At 35.6% G+C, this 23,526-nt stretch overlaps 1 protein-coding gene across 2 annotated transcripts; it reads left to right on the forward strand.

Annotated features, from left to right (window-relative positions):
• Positions 1-2,385: 2,385 nt before the first annotated feature.
• Positions 2,386-9,921, forward strand: LOC104113097 (transcription initiation factor TFIID subunit 12). Of its 2 annotated transcripts, XM_070179745.1 has the most exons (8): positions 2,391-3,140; positions 5,554-5,712; positions 5,868-6,365; positions 7,244-7,318; positions 8,230-8,308; positions 8,381-8,445; positions 8,579-8,614; positions 8,830-9,921. In XM_070179745.1, exons 1-8 carry the CDS (start codon positions 2,559-2,561, stop codon positions 8,956-8,958), a joined length of 1,623 nt encoding a protein of 540 aa, XP_070035846.1. In that variant the 5' UTR covers positions 2,391-2,558; the 3' UTR covers positions 8,959-9,921. The 2 variants fall into 2 exon arrangements, 1 of the variants encoding a protein (XP_070035846.1); XR_011409259.1 differs by lacking the exons at positions 8,381-8,445; positions 8,579-8,614; positions 8,830-9,921 and adding an exon at positions 6,918-7,020 and having other exon boundaries at positions 2,386-3,140.
• The last annotated feature ends 13,605 nt before the right edge of the window (positions 9,922-23,526 follow it).

The raw sequence follows: 23,526 nt of genomic DNA on the forward strand, positions 1-23,526 counted from the left end.
GAATCTTATATTTCTTCAATATATGCCAATGTAATTCTCAATTAATTTTTTCGCATCATAATTGAACCGAGATGGTCAACCGGTCATGCCAACTAATATTTATTTCAGTAAACCTCTAGTTTACTTGTGGCTTGTGATTGCATCATCATGCTTATACTTGTATAGTACAAATAGAAGAAAAGTCAGGTAACCTTTTATATTTACTCGGTATGATTATAGTAATATAAAGATATTTAATTTTCTTTTCATTTATAGTCTCAATATGCCAACCACTTTGGCTAATCTATTTGTAAATCAAAATATTTCTTTTGAGACTTACTACAATATTAATGTCATGAACAATTTCATTCATCCGGGTAGTAACAAATTAGTTCTTTCAGAGCTCTTAACTGCTTTTGTACTACAAGATCTTTTGTCACACCATCCATATAATGAATGTCTCCTTTCACAAAGAGAATCATATCATAATAATTGTCATGTTCAAAATCATCACAAGCAAAATAATTTATTGCTTTAATTTTGTTTTTAATAACTTTTATAAGGCATGACAAAATATTTTTGGCATATCATATGCATGCGACCAATGATATATTCATATAACTACACAATAATATTCATTATCTTTCTTTGTCTCAAACCTCCCTTATAGGTGAGTTGTAGTATTTATCCAACTATGCACAAGTATATTATTATACATAATCTTTATCATATATATATATATTTATCCAACTATGCACAAGTACATTATTATGCATAATCTTTATCATATATATATTTTCACATTCACTTTCAGGAATGAGTATGCAATCTCAATGTTTATCACAAGTCACATTCTCTTCAAAGAATTTCTCCCTTTTTATAATTACCATAGTGATAACTATTATTATTTTGGCCTTTCGCACGCCCACATTCATTGGTCAACCACTTGTCTTTATTTAGACTTATCATGCGCTGCTATCACATTCATTCAAGAATGGAGCAAATCAAGTGGGACAAGTTTCATGCTTTTTCATGAAAATTACATTATTTTTTCTTTAGTTATTATTATTATTATCAATATGGTGCATTAGGACTCAAACCCAATGCCTTACCCATATAAAGGTATGCTAGGCCATAATGCGTTGGAACTTGAATCCAACGTCTTTTCATCAACATAGTGCGTTGGGACTTGAATCCATCGTCTTACCCTCAATCTTTGGCATAATAGGCAAAAATTCACTAGGACTCGCACTCGAGCCTTTAAAATATTATTACTTCATAGTTATAGGCATAAGTAAATTAACTTTCTAGAAGACATATATAACTATTTCAATCTTGAAACAGTTCATCTGCAACAAAAATGCTAGTTAGAATATATGCCAATTTTGCTTTCAATGAAATACATCATGTTATGGTAAAAATATTATTACTAAATTACCTTAATAATTATCTATCATAGTATGTAAAAGGTTAGAACATATATATACATTGGAATATTATCTTTGTCCTATAAGAGATGTAGCAAATAAAGACATACCTTTCCAGTTCTTTATTTCACTGGATACAATTGAAAAAAAATATTTTTACTAAACACTGCACATAAAGTTAATGCAAAGATATGAAAGTATGAATGAGTTTAAATGGATGTAAAACTTATCTCTGTATTATCATCCAAGACATTTTTTATTGTACTTGATCTCATTGTTTGCTTATAATTTACATAGTCTTGACGTAGAAGATCATGAAATGAGCAATTCGTGCTGATAACGTGTTATAAAATAAAAGCAACTTAGTAAAACATGAATAAAACATGTTATGAAATAAAAGCAATTTAGTAAAACATGAACAAGAAATGGAGATAGAGAGAAGAAAGAGATTTTCTTCTTCAATTGTGTGTATTTTCCTATTTATTACAAGGCCTTTATATAGGCATGAAAAGTGAAGAAAAATATGTCATTGAATATGTCATTAAGCATAGAAATATGTCATTAAGCATTTGAGAATCATGGAGGAAGAGTATACATCCACCATAATTTAATTTTTCTTATAACACTATCTTTATATTGTGGCTCGTGCATATATTGGCATGTTTATTATTTTAGTACTTCTAGTAAGTAACCCGTGTTAAGTACATGATGTTAAACATGAAGTATGAGGCTGCCTTTCGCTCTTCATCTTGTTCACAATTTACAAAATAGAAGAACTTTTCTCGAAACCTATCTTTCTCATTAGTAAGTTATTTTTAGCTAATACTGTTTAATCTAAGGAATATTTTTTTTAATATTTAAAATAATTAAAAATATTTTAGTAAATTTATCGGTTACACTACAATACCATACAGTATACAATCTATTTTCTCTAGCAATTGAAACATAATTTTAACCATCTCGCGGTTTAAATCGAACTCCTACAACATTTGGCACTGAGTACTCAGCTTCAAGTCCTAACTCCTAAGCCAACTTCTCATCTCAGCTTGAATAAGTGAGATTAAATTGTAAACATTATATTATCAGCCTAATCATTTATATATAATCATTCTCCCTCTATTAATCATAGGAAATCAAGAAATTATTCATTCAATGGAGCAAACTCAACCACCGCCGACACCGCCGCCGTCGACGTCCACTTCACAGCCAACTGAACAACAACAGCTTCCACCACCATCTCCGCCTCCACCACCTTCCTCCTCCGCCGCCGCCGCAACCAGTCAACTCCCGTCTACTACTACAACCACTACCTCAGTAGTACAATCACAACCACCACAAAACCTAAACCCTACCACCACCACTACCATCGCCGCCGCAGCTGCAGCCGCCACATCTACTCAACAGCAAAACCCTTTAACACCCACTTTACAAAATGCTCAAACAAGACAACCCTTTAACAGGCCATGGCAACAGCCTTCACCTTTTCAACACTTCTCTTTACCTCCTCCACCGCCGCCGCCGCCACCTCACTCATCATCATCTTCTTCGATTACTTCTTCGTCTTCTTCCCTTTCTATGCAAAACCCTAGAGGAGGTGGTGGAATGGCCATGGGAGTACCTGCTCATCACCCTCCTACCTCTTTCTCCTCATTGACTCCGCCGCCGCCTTCTTTTGGGCAGCAATTTGGTCGCAATTTGCCTGATTCTTCTGCCCCCAGCTCAACTGCCTCACAGGTATTATTCAATTTTCACTTTCTTATTATTCCTTTCGTTTCAATTTATGTGATATAGTTTGACTCCACTAAGAGTTTAAGAAAGAAAGTAAAACTTTTGAAATTTATTGTCTTGAACATGTATTAACATTTGTATGGCTATAAAAGCTTCTTATTAAAGTAAAATGGAAAGTTTAAACTTAAATTGTTAGTCTATATAGAAACGTGTCATGCTTTCTGGAACGGACTAATAATGAAATAGTGTCGTGTAAATTGGGTGCATCCTTTTCCTATGTGAATGCAATTGCAATTAATTTTTTTGCGTATTAGATGTTTTAGTTCCTGCAAAAGCAACAAGTTTGCAATTGCAGCCTAATTTATAAACTAATCCACTAGGAGTAGGTCCTGAAGATCATTCGTGATATTTAAACAAGAGAAGCTAAGCAGCAAAATTACTGAAAAAATATTAGAGGAGCATCCAAGCCTGTGGCTTAGGGGTAGATAAAGAGAAATGAAGACCATGAAAGTTCAAAGTTTAAATCCCATCAATCAAAGGCAAAAAAGCTGCACAAATTTATTCGATGAGATGCGTGCAAACTGGTCCGAACACCACCTTACAAAAAATTAAGATAAGTACCATGCTACGTCTAGAGTTCAAACAATTTGCTATAACCATATTAAATTCACATTATTGGGTAATATGAGAATCAAATTTGAGACTTTAACATGTGAAGGTGTAAGGGCTGATGTAGTCAAAAGGATCCGGGCACTGGATTGTGAATCCACCATGCAGGGTCCAGTCTTAGCCGTTCACTCACTTTTTATTGTGGAGACAATATAAAGTACTATCATTAGATGCGGAGGAAAGAGCCTAACATAACTAAGTTAAGAGATAATTGACTATGCCATGATGTTTGGGTCAAAAAAAATTGTTCCATACTGTTTAATATTTTAAGATAAACAAGAAGGCATTAACATATTTTTTCCAATTCTACCCTTACTACTCCAAGAAGGCATACAATCATAATTACTTATTCTTTTAACGAAGAAATCATGCTAATTTAATTGAATACCCCTAATGAATAATGCTATTAAACGATTTTTTAATGGGTATGTGAAAAATTCAAATGATAAACAAAAATGACCAGAGGAGTACTAAATAGTAAGACAAATAGATAACAATTCAGGATGCATGATTAAGTATTCTGAATCGCTGTTAAAACACCGGAACATAATTCATGAACTGTTAGGTGATTTTTGGATCTTGGTTATTCTGGTTTATGTGGTTGGGTCTATTTAATTGAATTATGAATATGGTTATTTGAGTTTGGTGTTTCGGTTGTGATGGGGTTGCATAAGAGATCAGCCCTTAGCCCGTTTTTGTTTTCGTTGGCGATGGATGCATTAACGCGACACATTCAAGGGGAAGTGCCGTAGTATATGTTATTTGCAGATGACATAGTTCAGATTGACGAGACTCGAGGAGGTGTAGCTGAGCAGGACCAAGACGGAGTACTTGGAGTGCAAGTTTAGCAAAGTTACCCGGGAAGCGGACATGGGTGTAAGGCTTGATACACAGGTCACCCCAGGAGAGAGAGTTTCAAGTACCTTGGATCTATAATACAAGTTAACGGGGAGATTGATGAGGATGTCACGCACCGTATCGGAGCCAAGATGAATGAAGTGGAGGCTCGCTTCCGGTGTCTTATGTGATAAGAATGTGCCGCTGAGACTTAAAGGTAAGTTCTACAAGGTAGTAGTTAGACCAACTATGTTGTATGGAGTAGAGTGTTGGCTTGTCAAAAACTCCCATGTCCAGAATTAGAAGGTGCGAGAGGTTAGCCTTAGTGGGTATCAGGCGGGGTAGAGGTAGGCCTAAGAAGTCTTGGGGAGAGGTGATCAGGCAGGACATAGCGCAGCTGGAGCTGACTGAGGACATGCCCTAGATAGAAGGGTGCGGAGGTCGAACATTAGGGCAGAAGGATAGTAGGTAGTCGAATGTTTCTCTTTGTCTTACTTAGTTAGCTAGCATTAGTGTTAGTATGATATCCTTTTATTCATTGATTGATATTAGTACCTAGAATTTAACTGCTTTCTTGGCTTCGGTCTTAATTTTATCTTGTTGTTATTCTTACTTGTTGCTATTACTTTTTTCATCCGTTCTCCAGCCGAGGGTCTATCGGAAACGGGCTAGCCACGAAGGAATAGGTTTGAATGCTGATATATACCGTCTTTCAGAGGCTTTGCCCTTGCAGGGCAGGGGTAAGGTTGCGTACATCTTACCCTCCTCAATTCCCACTCGTGGGAAATTACTGGGCTTTTTGTTGTTGTTGAGTTGGGTGTTTCGGTACTTCATACTTTTGTGTGCATTTACGCCCCTGTGTTCTTGCTTTACATTCTGTATTGGATATTAACTGATTCTATATTGTCTGTAGGTGAGGCAGCCAGTACAAGGAATGCATGGGATGGGAATGATGGGATCACTTGGTTCAACGTCACCAATGCGGCCAGCAGGGGTTCCTCAGCAGCTGAGACCTGTCGCCTCTTCTCTTAGACCTCAGACGAGCATCAGTAGTCAGTCTGCTGCTACACAGGTTAGTATTTCCTTGCAAGATAGAAACATTTCTCTGTATGTCCTTTTCTACTATTTGGTTGTTTATGTTCAGATTGTGCTTGTAGATCATTATTCACATGGTTTTTGGCTGTAAATTATTGAGGTTTTCTGTTTCTTTTTTATTTACCATTGCAGAATTTTCAAGGCCATGGCATGTTGAGAGTTCAGTCAGTGGGATTACCTTCTTCCCAATTGCATACTATGTCTCAAAGTCCAAAAGCCCAGAATCAGCCGTGGTTATCTTCAGGAGCACAAGGAAAACCCCCTTTGCCAACACCATCACTAAGGCCTCAAATTAGCCCTCAGACTTTGCATCAAAGGTCCCATATTCTTTCGCAGCATCAGCATACTGTTACTACCTCATCCTCTGCCCAACAGTCACAGCTTTCAACCTCAAGTCAATCCCAAGATCATTTGGGACAACAGATGCCCCCATCGAGGATCCCACAATCATTATCTAATCAGCCACTTGCCAGGGGGCAGGGATTGGGAGTACAGAGACCTTCATCTCATGCATTGATGCAATCTGCTACGGTCAAGCCAGGACCTCCTAGTAAGGTTACCACTTTAGAGACTGAGGAACCTTGTACTAGGATTCTAAGCAAGAGAAGCATCCAGGAGATTCTGGCCCAGGTTACTGTGGACATGCTAAACTCATTGTTTCTTCATTTTTGCACATTTTCCATGATCCACCTAATTTAAAGACTCCTTTTGTTTTGAAGTTATTCCTGTATATACTGATTTAATCTAAAGGAGAATATATGTTTAAAGCTTTACCATCTTCACTACATTGGCTCATAGCTGGATGGATCACTTCACAATAGTAATTCCTGCAAAGGATGAGGACCTTTCACCGCAAATTACTTCGCAGTTTTCTTGTTTTGTTTTCTTCTAATTAGTAGTTCTTGTTGCGAAGTCATGTGAGATAAATGGTTTTGAAATTTTTGTTGAAGTAAGATTATTAGAACTCCATATCAGTTGATAGGATGAGGTGCATTCTGTTGAGAATGCAGCAGTACTAGGTTGTCAGTGATTGGGAAGTTATAATTATTAACTAGATGATGTAGCTCCCGATAAAAAAGGATTGCACTTAAGTTACTTTTTCTTCATCTTATCCTTTAGTTTAAAATTAAGTCTTTATCTTTATAGTTAAAAATATGCTTTAGTTTACTTTTATCATTTTAGGTAGACGTGGAGTGGAGAATCCACAAGGGGCTTTTACCACAGGTGAAGGTTTTGGTACGAAGTTCTGTTTTGGCCTCATTTTTGCCAAAATAACCTCTTAAAGGTATAAGGTAGGGAGGAAAAGGAGTGAAATCTTATTGAATTTTGAGGTGTATAAATATAATAATAGTAGCCTTGTCATTCATAGTCAACTTGGAAAGTGAACAAAACCTCTCTTAGCATTGTGTCCTCTTTGTCTCTCCTGGTATTCGATTTTGGTATCAAGTATCTGTGTATTCTCTTTGCCTTTATGATGCGATTGCTTGACCTGCATCTCTCCTTGACAGATAGATCCATCAGAGAAATTGGATGCTGAAGTTGAAGACGTCCTTGTTGATATAGCAGAGGAATTTGTGGAATCTGTAAGTTCATGTTTTACTTGTTTCACACTGAAACATCACTTTCAATTTAAAATGTAACCTGACAATCTGATAGGTTAGGAGTTGTTATATTGTAGCTTACTCTTAGAAGAACTCTGGTGGGGTTGAGGTTTGGCCTTGCTTTGATATGATAAAGCTAGCTTTTTCGTTGTCATAGTTAATGCCATTACTTTTCAGTTTTACTATTCTGTTCTGCTTAATGTGGTAGACTCAGGGTTATTTATCTCAAAAATTAAAAAGAGAAATAGGGTAAGCTCAGGGGTATAGTGGTTTCATTTATAGCTTACGTCCTGGTAAGTACAAGAAAGGTTGAAATTGCTACTTGAATTTGTAAATACTACTATTTGTTTCCTAGATTAACTCAATAAATTCTAGGAAGTAGGAAATAAAATTTGCTCTTAGATCTGACTATTCTACATAAAGTTGTTTTCTACAATGAAACCAATGTTCTTAGTTTTAAGGTGAATTTCAAATCATGGTCCAATTTTCATTTAAGTTCTTGTTTTATTTATGATATGTCTCTTCCCATGCACATCAGTGGCTTGTTATCACTTATCTCTTCCAATTGGATACTTTGATTTGTTTGAAATGTAACTTTATATAAATGTCAAGCGATTTAAAAGCTTTTTTTTTCCTTTCAATTTAGCTATATTATATGTAATTCTATAAACCTAAAGAGTGTAGAGGAGGGGATGTTGAATATGGTGCAATCTCTCTTCAAATTAGCCCTTCCGTATTTGTCGGTTTCGGGTTAATTTATGCTTGAATCTCTTGTGGTGAATAAGTTGTTAATATCAAAGTCACCTGTGTAATCTTCAGGCAAATGAGAATTCTGTTTTGGCAGTGTGCTAATCATTTGTTCACTTGTACTTGACTACTTTGCTCTTGACCAGATTACCACATTTGGCTGTTCATTGGCGAAGCATCGAAAATCCAATACTTTGGAAGCAAAGGACATCCTTCTGCATCTTGGTAAGTTACCTTCTATTCCTGACTGGTCCAGCAATATGCAGTACCTAACCTATTATAGATTCTTTGGTTCAGAAAGGAATTGGAACATGACCCTCCCAGGTTTTAGTGGGGATGAGATCAGGACCTACAAGAAGCCGGTGAGTTCAATAACTCCTTTATTCTGAAAGCATCACTTCAAAATTAGATTTTTCCGAGAAGGTACTTTCTTGCGATATTATCTTTGATCGGATCTGTTATGGATATTTGATTGTTTCAATTGTGGTTTCTCAGTTTACAAGTGACATCCACAAGGAGAGAATTGCAGCGGTAAGTCAAATTGTTTGCTTCCCCTTGTTTGTCCCACAAAAAGTTCCGAAGTATGTTCATATCCCCAAACCGAAGTGAGGTGTTTGGGTGTGATTGGTTTTGTCTTTACATTTCTATTTCAAGGTGAGAAGATAATGTGACATATATAGGTCAATTGTTAAATGGTGTGGATTCTGGTTGCGCTATTGTTTGCTGACTGGTCGTCCTTTTGGCAGATAAAGAAATCTGGTCTAGTTGCCGAGATGACAAATGCAAAGGGCTCAGCACAAGCTGGTGGGGGTATGAAAGGCCATTTGGCAAAGGGTGCAGCTAATATTTTGGGTTCCCCTAATGCCAAGACATGAGAACTGACTGCATTAGAAGCAGGAGAATTTGATGTAATGAATTTATTACTGACTGCAATTGGGCTAAAGCCTTTTACTGCATGACATCTCAAAGTAAATATCCTAACATAGCATGGGTACTGACAAAAGCCTGAAAATCTACTAATAGGATGTTGGATATACAGTCAGATCTATCTATAACATATCTATATAACAGTCGTTCACTATAAAAGTCAAGTTTTTCTTGGAATTAATATGTATGTTATGTTATAATAACAATTCACTATAGTAACCAAAAACGTTGTAAAGATGTTTGATTGTTGTAGAGATGTTCGACTGTATAAGTAAGTCTACACGTTTTAAAGTTGTGCTAGCTTAGAGGACTATCATTAGAGGGTTGTGTTGGTAGATAGGGTATTAGAGCCTCTCTCCGCATGCAGCCTTGGGTGATTGTGGATCACAACCTCAATGTTTGATTGAGTTTAGCAAAACTACATGGAGATAGGGGGATGGACAAACTTCAATTGTGTTTAGGTTTATCACATTTTTGAGAGATTGTATTTCATACTTTTAAGGAAATTACTAGATTTCCAAGAGGTAGTGTATGTTACGTTAACTTGGGAAATATTCACATTGCAGAACGCAGGGTTGGCATTATGAGGAAGCAAATCTCAGACTTATATGACGGGTTGGAATTGGTCTAATTGATTTGTACTCAAAATGTAGTGGTGGTACATCATAGGATCAATTTTTAAACTTTGAAAATTAGAATTTACTAATAAGCACTTTTGAGCAGCAACTAGTGTGTGTTTTGACGAGAGTGTTTTTCGTGGAATACTCATATGTTAAGAAGAACATGTCCTTGTTAAATACTTGGTCCTCATTTTTATCTTTTAAGTCTCTTCTCTCTTTCTTGGAAATCCTGTATTTGTGACAACTTTCAATCGTGTGCATATAAGCAATGAGATTCGCCGTTTTTGCTGACCTTGAATCTGATTATAAGCAGCTATGGCCAAAACTTTTTTCTTTTTTCTTTAATAGAATTAGGGAAGCTTCCTCTTAAAGTAACAACACTAATAAGGAGGAGAGGAAGAGGAGGAGCAGTTGAATTATTTTAGAACATTGAATATAGCTTAAATTGTAGGATAAACAAAACAACAGCATACCCTGTGTATTCCTACAGTATGGGGTTTGGGGAGGATAATGTGTGTGGTGCCTTACCTCTAACCTGTGGAGCCTATAGACTTTCGGCTCAAGAAAAAGCATTTCTCAGCAGGTTTGAACAAGAAAAAAAAGAACAAAAATGAAGAAGCCGTGTTGAAAATACCGAAGAAATGAATAGTCAGAACATCAAAATAACAAAACAATAAGAAACCCACAGAACGGAAACATGTAGTAATGAAAATTGAAAAATAAGAAAATACGAGAATAACAATAATAATACTGATATGCCCGCAAGGGTTGACTGAGTTGGTTAGGTGAGTTGTTTCCCATATAGGAGATCTGGAATCGATTTTCCTCACCAGCAGCCTTCTCAGTCAGTGCTCGTGGCACCGGGCTTGCCGGTGCGGTTTATATCTCCTGTGTGATTTGCGAGTTATTGCACAGTGAGCAGGTTACCCAGTGCACACCTGAAGGGTAGCGGCTACAAGTGAAAATTTTCAAAAAAAAATAATATTAATATAAAAATTTAAAATTGGACTACCTTCTAACATTCTACCGTGTAGAATAAACACTGGCCAAGAAAAGATCATGGTGTGCAAACAGGTACATGCATATTGGTGGATTTCAAACTTGGGACACCTAAAAATCAACGATCAAGTTTCCTATTGTGAATTATGAGCTAATCAAGGTTTAAATTATAATAGAAACATGTGCATGAAATATTATTGAAATTTTAATTCCAGGTCAAATCCATGTGCTATAACGTGCAATAATTTAAGTCCATCTCCTCTAACAACTTTTTATTAGTAAAATAATCTCGAGTCGTTTCATTAACTTGAGTTTGATTCAACTAACATGTGGAGAATTTAATTGGGTCCAAAAAATTTGGGGGGGGGGGGGGGTTATATTTTATCGAAGAAAATTAAATCAAAAATCAATTTCAATTTTGTTAAATTAGATTAAACAAAATTGAATCTAGAGATTTCTTAATCGATATTTACAAGTAATTTAGTTTGAAGTTGACAAATAGTGAGTTATTGGGTGAATTAAAAAGGAATGAAATTTCACCTTCTGAACGATTTAACCAAAGAACATATGCTGTGGCATAAAACTCTAGATGGAATATATAGGAAATGGGGAGTGCAAAAAAAGATATTAAAATCAAGCATTACGAGGTAGTTTGATAGAAATCAACGTGGCTTATGCGGAGGCGAAGTCAGAACTTGAAACTTATGAGTTTGGGATTCTAATCCTTTTAAGTTATTGGGTTTTAAATTAATAATTTTGTACATATCCAATGAATTTCTTATAACAAATACTTTAGACTAAACTACTGAATTCGGTCGAACCCGTAACCCACATGCTAACTGCCCTTAGCTTCACAGTACTGTCCTAGATTAATTATACCTTTGAAAATACTGGAATATTAAGGGAGTAATAAAAAGGATTAATTATATCCTCATTATGGAATCGCATAAATACACCTATGTTATGAAAATATTATATTGTGGATGTCCATTTATTACTCCGCTATAGATAATTCTTCCTGAAAAAGATTATCACTATTGAAATTTATCTACAAGCAGTTGATGCACGCAGGTTGCAAGCAACTAAATGAAATGATTTGCAACAACTTCTTATTAAACAGGCAGGTTGCGAGCAGCTCATGCAGACAGCTTACAAGCAGCTCAAGAAAAGTATCACGACTCAAAATCTCGCCACAGGCGTCGTGATGACACCTAATCTCTAATACTAGGTAAGCCGATTTCAATTACATTTTAAAGATTTTTTTTAATTAAATAAGTAATCAAAACTAACAACGGAACAAATAAGAATATACAACCTCCCAAGACTGGTAGTACTGAGTTACGAACTCTAACTAAATACATGGAATAATCACGAGGACCAAATATACAATACTGTTTGATTAAAAATTAACAGTACAATGAAATGAAGAGACTCCAAGGGACTGCGATGACCAAGCAGCTCTACCTTGAATCCTTGCGATCACATTCTAACTCTGTCCGGGTCTGATACCTCTAATACCTGGCTCTGCACAAAAATGTCATATTAACCTCCAGCATCATCAATGATTACATTCTAAGTTGTTCATAATCAATTCCAGCATCATCAATTAATCTCATATTAACCACCACCTCATTTCGAATTTTCACAACACTAACAACAGAATGTGAGGCATGAAGACTTCATGATTACTTACTCGGATTAATGAGTCACATTTAATGCCACCTGCCACTCACCTCATAGGCTAAAACTCAATATTTACACCACGAAAATGGTTGAATATGAACAGAAAAAATATACAAGAATTATCCAATAAACCTAACGGGCATGACTCCTTATTAATACTATTGTACAAATTAAATTTCACAAAGGGAGAATTTAAACTCATAAATAATTCACCACAAAGACCTCGTCCTTATATAACTTTCACCGCGGCTTATAACCCGATTTAAATATTTCACATCATATAAAAATGCGATGATCTCGTCCTCAACTCCGGATCACAAGTATTTTGTACATTGTGCCAACTGAAATTTTTTAATTTCTTTTTTTTTCACTAAATATCGTAAATATTTTTCACAACACATAATGAACCCTTATACCGGTAGGGCATGTAATTCATAAAATTTGGAATCAATTATTTCGAAACACATTAAACCCAATGTGATGAATAATAAAATTTACTTTTGGACTTATATCCCTCAATGGTGCACAAAAAATAAAAATAACAGACACGGGCCCACATCCTCAATTCTCCCAACATGGATAAATATATAAGTGGGTCACAAAATTATGAAGCTCACCCATAAGCGGAGCATAATAGGAGGACTCACCTCAATATTCAGAATTGAATCAAAATAAGAATAGTGCTCCTTTTATTATAAATTAAATCATGAATGTACGACACCATCTAGTGTATTGGCCTCAGCTAAATCATAGTGATTATATCAACGGGTCGGGCCTCCACCTCTTAGGCGCCCACTACCCGCCTGGCCTCCACCTTTAACTCACTATGCACGTGAAGTATTAACTGGAATAAAGCTTGTAGTTTGAGTGTTCTGATAAAATCCACCCCTCCCAAGTCTGGGACAATTTCTCTTGATGTGTCTTGTATCACCACACTCATAAGAACCCCTCTGCAGGTTCGGCTGCTCACATTGAGTCTGTGCCGGATAACTGGAATAACCATTATAAGAACCATGTGCCGGTGGTGCATTAAAAGAACTTACTAGAATACCCCGAGTATTCTAAAATTATTTTCATGACCCCGTTAATACTGAAATATAGAATTATTAATGACGTGGGAATACCGCAAGTAACAGCATCATCCCATACAAATCTCAGCTCATAATCATATACAAGTTTCGTAGAACCTTTCAATACCACATAAATACATCTCAGACCAAAACTCATATAACACATGACCCCGCAATCTGATCGTTAATAGTGAACTCCCTCACTTGGCGCGAAGCCATAGAACACATTCTGATGATCTACAATACTAACATTCATCGCTCATAGGACACCGGTCATAAGACAACTCAAGCCATTTATTTGGCGCATGTCATCCTCATGACAGTTAAACTCGCTTCCTCCAGTGCGTTGGTTGCGTATGTACCCTTCGCTAAATAGAAATCCCATACGAACTACATGATTTTTAATACCACCAACTATTTCAGATCTACATCCACCTCGCGACCCTACCATGATTGTGATGATTAGGCAATCAATTAAACCTTCTTAATACCATACTTATCAACCAGATGTCAGAACCTACTGCACCTCAATGTGCACAACTGAATGATCTCTTAATACTTTCGCATCCTCGATCTGAACGACACATTGTAATAATGGTTGAGCAACCCTAGCTCCCTTATAACCCCTCTATAGTATCATGAACCGTTGGTGCATAGTTGATATCGAGTGCGCAATTTCATACACGAGTGGATGCAAAAGAACATAGGATATATACTTCGAGATGAATAAATGCCGCACGATAAGGAATGAAAGAAGTGAATTTTTCTAACAGTTCTGTAGCCTCTCGAAGATAAGTACAGACGTCTCCGTACCGATCAACAAGACTCTACTAAACTCGTTCGTGACTCGTAGAACCTATGAACCTAGATCTCTGATACCAACTTGTCACGACCCAAAATTCTGCCACAGGCATCGTGATGGCACCTAGTCTCTAATACTAGGTAAGCCGATTTCAATTATATTTTGAAGAATTTTTTTAATTAAATAAGTAATCAAAACTAACAGCGGAACAAATAAGAATATACAACCTCCCAAGACTGGTAGTACTGAGTCACAAACTCTAGCTAAATACATGGAATGATCACGAGGACCAAATATACAATACAGTTTGATTAAAAATTAACAGTACAATGAAATAAACAAACTCCAAGGGACTGCGACGACCAAGCAGCTCTACCTTGAATCCTTGCGATCACATTCTAACTCTGTCCGGGTGAGATACCTCTAATACCTGGCCCTGCACAAAAATATGCAGAAGTGTAGTATGAGTACACCACGGTCGGTACCCAGCAAGTATCAAGACTAATCTCAGTGGAGTAGAAACGAGGTATAGTCAAGACACTCACTAGTCTAATAACATGTGCAATATAGTATACAAAATAATACTGAAAAATAACTAGTAATGATAACAACAAAATCAACCAGTGATATAACAACAATGCAACAAGAACATTATAGTTATTGCTCAGACGAATAAGGAACACAAGTACAACCAATTAATCAAGTCCTTCAAATATAAATTCTTTCGCCTATATATTTTTTCAAATAATAATCTTCAGGATATAATACTTTCCAATAAATATATTTTAAAGTAAAAGTTACCATGTGACACCTCATTTCACAATCATAAAAATTACGTGTCTCAGCCCACTTTCATATTTTTTCACGGTACCTCGTGCCCATATTTCTATCACCATCACACAGACAACTCACGTGTCAAAATATCAATGTATATAAGATCCGTAGGATTAATTTATTTTTACTAAAGTAAGGTTAAAATCTTTAAATCAAGTAAGAAATCAACAAAGGAATGAATTTATTTTAGAAATTATTTGGGTAAAGAAAATGTCATTTCAATTAAAATGAATCATCCGATGACTACTAATTTGGATGTAAAATTTATTAAATTAAAACATAATAGCAATTTCTTTTATTCGAAACAACTCAATTCTCAAAAATCAGTAAAAACCATAAACACAAATCTACAGAATCTTGTACAAAGAGCCAAAGCCAACACAATACAACAAGGAATACAAAACACATAATAAAATCAAATAATACATCACGAAAGAACACAAGAATTTACATATCACAAAAAAATAAAATAACCAAAGGCAAATGCATCCATAGAAAAATATCAACAAAAGGGCACTCCCGAGGTACCGCCTCGTAGTCCCAAAAGTAAATATGCAAGACAGGGGATCTCCCGGAATACCGTTCCGTAGTCCCAAAGTAAATATGCATTGCAGGTGGATAGGGGGGAGGGGGGGATCTCCCGAGGTACCGCCTCGTAGTCCCAAAAGTAAATATGCAAGACAGGGGGATCTCTCGGAATACCGTTCCGTAGTCCCAAAATAAATATGCAGGGCAGAGGGATCTCCCGGAATACCGTTTCGTAGTCCCAAAGTAAAAATTCAAGACTGGGGGATCTCCCGAAATACCGTTCCACAGTCCCAAAATAAATATGCAGGGCAGGGGGATCTCCCGGAATACCGTTCTGTAGTCCCAAAGTAAATATAATTTCAACAACTGCACAAGTGCTCACATATCACAAATGGCTCATCAAGTGCTCAAATATTTCAACTTGCTACAGAAATCAACAATATATCATTTCCCACAATAAGAAGCCCATGGCTCGACCATAATGTGCACAAAATCTTAACAAAAATATCCGGGAGTGAACAACTCAACAAAATAATATTTCACATATATTCAAGGTGGCAATCACATCAAATCATCATATAAAAATAATTTTAACAAACAAGAATCTAGGCATGACGAAATAGAGGATTTAATAAGTGCCAATAATTTCCAACTTAATACATAAGAGCGTCTAAGGATTTTAATCAATGAAATTTGCACATATATACCAAGTATGTACTCGTCACATCACGTACATGATTTTCAATTACACAATTTGCACATATTACTCAATGCCTAAGGGGTATTTTTTCCACTCGAGGTTAAGCAAGACACTTACTTTTTTGAAGTTAGGCCGATATTCCAAAATCGCCTTCTTGCTCGAATTGACCTTCAGACCGCTCAAATCTATCCAAATTAATTATATAACTTCATTAAAATTCATCGAAAATAATTTCGGATAATAATACGTCGACTTAAAAATTTATTCCAAAAAGTCAATAAAAGTCAACGCGGGGCCCGCCCCTCGGAACCCGACACAATTTTCATGAAATTCGAATACTCATTCCGATACGAGTTTAACCATACCAATTTTATTGAATTCCAATAACAACTCGACCTTCAAATAGTAAATTTTTGGAAGATTTTACAAAAATCTTGATTTCTTCCATTAAAATCCGAAATAAATAATGAATATAACCATATAATCATGAAGTATAATCACTTTAGGATATAGAACATTTACCCCAATCCATATGGTAAAAATCGCCTCAAATATCGCTTCACTCCGAGATCCATAGCTCCAAATATGTTAAAAATGACTGAAACCTCGAAATATAGCTACTGCCCAGGTATTTACACTTCACGATCGCGAAGCACAAAATTTTTCAGCCCCAAAATTGCTCTTCGCGATCGCGGAAGACCAATCGCGATCGCGAAGAACAAACTCCCCAACTCTTTGAGACAACCTCTAGTATATTGGTCATAACATTTTGTACAAAATTTTAAATGTTGAATGGTTTAACTTTCTGAAAATTAGATTCTAAGAGCTATAACTTTTATTTGTTTCTCATCTCCCAATCCCTTATATATTTCGAGATATAAGCTCGCAAAGTCAGCCCTATGCAACAGAGATTTCCAAACTCTTTGCGGATAGCCTATAGTATATCTACTATAACTCTTTTTACACAACTCTAAATGACAAATGGTTTACCTTTATGAAAACTAGATACAAAGAGCTACAACTTTTGTTTTTGGATTATCTCCAAATGAATTATAGATTGCGAGATATAAGCTTTCAAAGTCGGGTCAGTGCAGCAGAAACTTTCCCCTATGCTATCGCGAAAGGCCTTCCGCGATCGCGATTCACTGGCCATTTCCCCCCATTTTGTGCTTCGCGATCGCGACCAATTCCACGCGATCGCATAGCACACTACTGTAGCCAAAAACCAGCAGCTATAAATGGCCTAGAAATGGTCTGAAACCACCCCGAAACTCACCTGAGCCTAGGGGTGTTCAAAACCGAACCGAAAACCGAACCGAAAACCGAACCGAAAACGAAGCTTAATGGCTTATTAGTATCGGTTTAACGGACGGGGAACGGATTGAAATTTTTTTATTAACGGCTTATCGGTTTGGGGGCGGATTATTCAATTTTTTTAACGGATAATCCGTTAACCCGTTAAGAATATATATATATATATATATATATATATATATATATATATATATATATATATATATATATATAAACCGAACCGAAAACGAAGCTTAATGGCTTATTGGTATCGGTTTAACGGACGGGGAACGGATTGAAATTTTTTTATTAACGGCTTATCGGTTTGGGGGCGGATTATTCAATTTTCTTAACGGATAATCCGTTAACCCGTTATATATATATATATATATTAAATAATCAAAAATCATTCTTCCACTTCCAGTACTCTATCTCTATTCTCTATTACTAATTTACTGTTAGACATTTAGTTATAATTTACTATTCCATTTAGTTACTATTAGATAATTTTGATTATCATGTATTATACCCAGTGTTCTCTTCTATTTCTTCTGATAGTTATAAGTTGTTAATAGGCTCATCCCCATAGATGATTCTACTGGGAAATACGTTGGAATACACATCTCTCTATTTCTTCTATTTAGCTCTCTTCTTAGGAATTTTATTTTGAGTCATAGCGGTCAACAAACAATCCGATAAACCGCCCGATAAGAGCTAAACCGATACCAATCCGCCCAATATCTTATCGGGTGGCTAGCGGATTAATACATTTAAAAGCCGATAACCGATAAGCCAAACCGTTAAGAGTATATAACCGCCCAATCCGCCCGATAAGCAGCCCTACCCGAGCCCCTCGGGACCCCGTCCAATCACACCATCCAGTCCCATAACATAACACGGACCTTCTCGAGGCTTCAAATCACATCAAACAATATCAAAAAGACGAATTACACCTCAAATCAAAATCTATGAACTTTAAACTTTCAAATTCTATATCTTGTGCCGAAACACATCAAATTAATCTAGAATGACTTCAAATTTTGCACACAAGTCATAATTGACATAACGAAGCTATTCAAATTTTCAGAATCGGATTCCGACCCCGATATCAAAAGGTCAATCCCCGGTCAAACTTTTCAAAAATTTGACTTTCGCCATTTCAAGCTTAATTCCACTACGGACCTCCAAATAATTTTTCGGACACACTCCTAAGTCCAAAATCACCCAACGGAGCTAATGGAACCGACTGAACTCCATTTCGGAGTCGTCTTCATACATTTCTAACTATGGTAAAAAAATCCTAAGACTTAAGCTTCCGTTTTAGGGACCGAGTGTCCCAAATCAACCCGAATCATCTAGTAACTGAATTCATCAACACTCGTAAGTCAATACACATAATACGAAGCCGCTCAAGACCTTAAGTCGTTGAACGGGGTGTTAATTCTTAAAATGACAAATTGGGTCATTACAAAAAACCTCGCAGTTGCTTCCTGAAAAGCCTTGAAGCTGCTTCCGGAAAAGCCTTGCAACTGCTTTCGTTCTTCTATAAATAAAAGAGTTTTCAATTGATTATGTACATTAGTTTGAGTTGAATAATATATCAGTATCTCTCTATACTTGTCTTTACTTTACAGCCTTTATTTTATAACACGTTATCAGCACGAGACTCTGCCATCTCGAGCAAATACTTTGAAAGTATCAGAGAATATGGATAATCCTCAAATTATGTTTGGATCAAAGACCAATCATGAAGATATTTGTGTAATTGATAGTGGAACAACCAAAGGCGGATTTAGGATTTGAATGTGGCGGGTGCCACAATTTTCTTTAATATACACTTTGGAACAACTAATATAGAGTTTGTTCGGAACATTTGTTCGATTTATTTTATTTTTTATTTTAGTTTACTCGGGCAATGTAATATGCATTTTTTATTTGCAAATATGAAAATTACATCTCTTTTTCAAACCATACTTGTGGGATTTCACTGGGTATGTTATTATTGTTGTATGAAAATTACATATCAGATAATAAGAAGCAAATGTAATTAGCATTTTAAAGACGGAATCACACCTTTATTACACGTAAAATTAATATTTTCATTAGGGAACTACATCTTTTTTTATATGCTAAAAATAAATTTGCACAAGTAAAATAACATCTTCAACAAGGGAATTTCACCAATTAGAATAAGAAAAATAAAAATAAAAATCTTCAATAGATAAATTATACCACATAGGTAAATGCAGAATTAGATAAACTGCAAGATCCAAAAAATTAAAATCATAAATCTCATATTTTTCTAGGCAATGCTTGCGAAATAATCATCATAATTTAATATTAAAGAGATTTAAATTGTAGTTAACAAAAATAGAATAGCATAACAAAAAGTAATTATAAAAATTAAATTTGATCTCAATCCAAAATTCCAATCAAGAACCAAGTTTTCTGATTTTGAAAGGGAAAAAAAAACTAAAAGATTTGAGATTATAAGAAATGCTTATTTTATGAAATTTTTAAATTTTGGAGGTTCTTTTTTCAGTGTTCTTGCTAAAGATCACAAATAAAATAACAGAATAGAGGAAAAAAAATATAAAAATAATAATAAACGACAAATAAAAAATTGGGAGGTAGCTAAAAAGAAAAATGATTGGGATAAAGGAAATAAAAAGCACAACGAAAAGGAAAAGTTAGACAAGGTTCAAGATAAATTCGAACTTAGATTTTACACACGAAAAAAACTTTCAAAAAGGTCTACCACCCATGACACATTTGTCTAGTCTGCGACTGCGACTGCGACTAGGGGTGACATGACCAAATATTTAACCTAGTTTAAGAAAATATTTACATAAATATATGATAATTTTACCAACCTAGGGGTTCCATACCACCCTACCCTAAAGGGTGGATCCGCCCTAGGAACAACTCATGCCATATTCAACTTTATCTTCCGGCTTATACTATTCAAAGATTAGTACAGTTGAAGCACACTCTATCGTAAACCAGAAGTTTACTGATTCAAATACTTTTGTGCTTTGGCATGGCCGTTTGGGCCATCCTGTATCAATAATGATGAGACGAATTACTGAAAATTCGAGTTGACGTCCATTAAAGAACCTGAAGATTCTTACAAAAGATGGAATTTTCTTGTGATGCTTGTTATCAAGGCAAAATGATCACTAGACCATCACCAATGAAGGTTGGCATTGAATCCCCTGCCTTTTTAGAGCGTATACATGAGGATATATGTGGACCTATTCACCCACCAAGTGGGTTGTTTAGATATTTTATGGTCCCAATAGATGCATCTTCAAGATGGTCTCATGTGTGCCTACTATCATCTCGCAACCTGGCATTTGCAAAGCTATTAGCCAAAATAATTTGAATAAAGATACAATTCCCAGATTATCCTATAAAGGTTATTCGCCTTGATAATGCTGGAGAATTCTCATCTCAAGCTTTTGATGATTATTGTCTATCAGTTGGGATAAAAGTTGAACATCATGTAGCTTATGTTCATACTCTAAATGATCTTGCAGAGTCATTTATTAAACGCCTGTAATTGATAGCAAACCACTACTTATGAAAACAAAATTGCTCACTATTGTTTGGGGCCATGCTATCTTGCATGCATCATCACTTATTCGTCTCAAACCAACACATTATAATAAATATTCTCCATCACAATTAGTTTTTAGTCATGAACTAAATATTGCACATCTATGAATTTTTGGATGTGTTATATATGTGCCAGTAGCACCACCACATCGAAGTAAGATGGGCCCCCAGAGAAGGTTAGGAATATATGTTGGGTTTGAATTACCCTCTATTATTCGTTATCTTGAACCATTGACAGGAGATTTATTTACTGATTGGTTTGCAGATTGTCGGTTTGATGAAACTAATTTCCTACAATTAGGGGGAGAGAAAAAGGAAATCAAAAGAGATATTATGTGAAAAGTTTCATCATTGTCTCATTTTGATTCATATACCCCTATATGTAATCAGGAGGTCCAGAAGATAATTCATTTACAAAATATAACAAATCAAATGCCAGGCGTATTTACTGATTTGAAAAGGATAACTAAGTCACATATCCCTGCAGAGAATGTACCTATCCGAATTGATGACCCAACATGACTATCTACTAGCATGAGAGCTAGTGAACCTAAAGCACGTCTGAAGCGTGGTAGGCCTTTGGGTTCTAAGGATCGAAATCCTAGAAAAGAAAAATCGACAAATGATCAAAATGATACTATGAAGGGATCTCCTGAAGAGACCCAAGATCTGATTAGTTCTAAGATTCCTGAAGAAATCAATGAACCCGAGACTCAAGTAAGTGAAGAAATTTTAATAAGTTCTACTGGTGATATGATTAATTTAAATCGATCTGAAAAAGTGGTGGATAATATTTTTGCATATAATGTTGCACTTAACATTATGCAAGATAGTGAGAATCTTGGACCCCGATCTGTCGAAGAATGTCAATAAATATCTGATTGGCTAAAATGGTAAGAGTCAATTCAATCAGAATTGAAGTCACTTGCTAAAAGAGAGGTCTTTGGACCAGTAGTCTAAACACCTACTGGTATAAAATCAGTTGGTCAGAAATGGATTTTTTTGCGAAAAAGGAATGACAAAAATGAAGTTGAAAGATACAAAGCTCGCCTTGTCGCACAAAGATTCTCACAACGACCTGGAGTCGATTATGAAGAAACATATTCACCCGTTATGGATGTCATAACATTTCGATATCTCATCAGTTTAGCCTTACGTGAAAGGCTTGAAATACATATGATGGATGTGGTTATAACTTATCTGTACGTGTCACTTGATAATGAAATTTACATAAAATCCCTGAAGGATTTAAAATGCCTGAAGCATATTCAAAATCTCGGAAAATGTATTCAATCAGATTACAAAGATCTTTGTATGGTTTAAGGCAATCTGGGCGCATGTGGTATAATCGCCTCAGTGCATATTTGCTGAAAGAGGGTTACATAAATAATGTTATTTGTCCATGTAATTTTATAAAGAAAATGGCTTCAGAATTTGTTATACTTGTTGTTTATGTTGATGACATAAGTCTTGTTGGAACTCTAGAAAAGCTCCAAAAGGCAATTGAATATCTTAAAAAGGAATTTGAGATTAAAGATCTTGGAAAGACAAAACTTTGTCTTGGTCTGCAAATTAAACATTTAGCAGACAGGATCTTTATCCATCCATCTTCTTATACAGAAAGGGTCTTAAAATGCTTTTACATGGACAAAGCGCACCCATTGAGTACACCAATTGTTGTTTGATCACTTGAAGTGAATAAAGATCCGTTCCGATCTCCAAAAGAGGATGAGGAACTCCTTGGTCCCGAAATACCTTATCTTAGTGCAATTGGTGCACTTATGTTTCTTGGTAATGCTACAATGCCTGACATAATATTTTCTGTTAATTTACTAGCAAGATATAACTCTTCTCCTGCACAGAGAAATTGGAACAAGATTAAGCATATATTGCGATATTTAAAGGGAACTCTTGATATGAGTTTGTTTTATGCTAACAAAGATAGTGCAGATCTTGTTGGTTATGCAGATGCAGGTTAATTATCTGATCCCCATAAAGCTCGATCTCAAACCGGGTACGTGTTTACATGTGGAGGTACTGTCATATCATGGCGCTCCACAAAATAATCTAGTGTTGCTACTTCCTCAAATCATGCTGAGATAATAGCTATTCATGAAGCAAGTAGAAAATGTGTATGGTTGAGATCAATAATTTATTTTATTCGAGAAAAATATATTTTGAAATGTGAGAAAAGACCCATAATTTTATACGAAGACAATGATGCATGCATAGCCCAATTGACAGGAGGATTTATAAAAGGAGAAAGAACAAAGCACATTTCACCAAAATTATTCTACACACATGATCTTCAGAAAAATGGTGACATTGATGTGCAACAAATCCGTTTAAGTGACAAACCGACAGATTTG

This window comes from Nicotiana tomentosiformis, chromosome 7 (genome assembly GCF_000390325.3).
Source record: "Nicotiana tomentosiformis chromosome 7, ASM39032v3, whole genome shotgun sequence".
Taxonomy (NCBI): domain Eukaryota; kingdom Viridiplantae; phylum Streptophyta; class Magnoliopsida; order Solanales; family Solanaceae; genus Nicotiana; species Nicotiana tomentosiformis.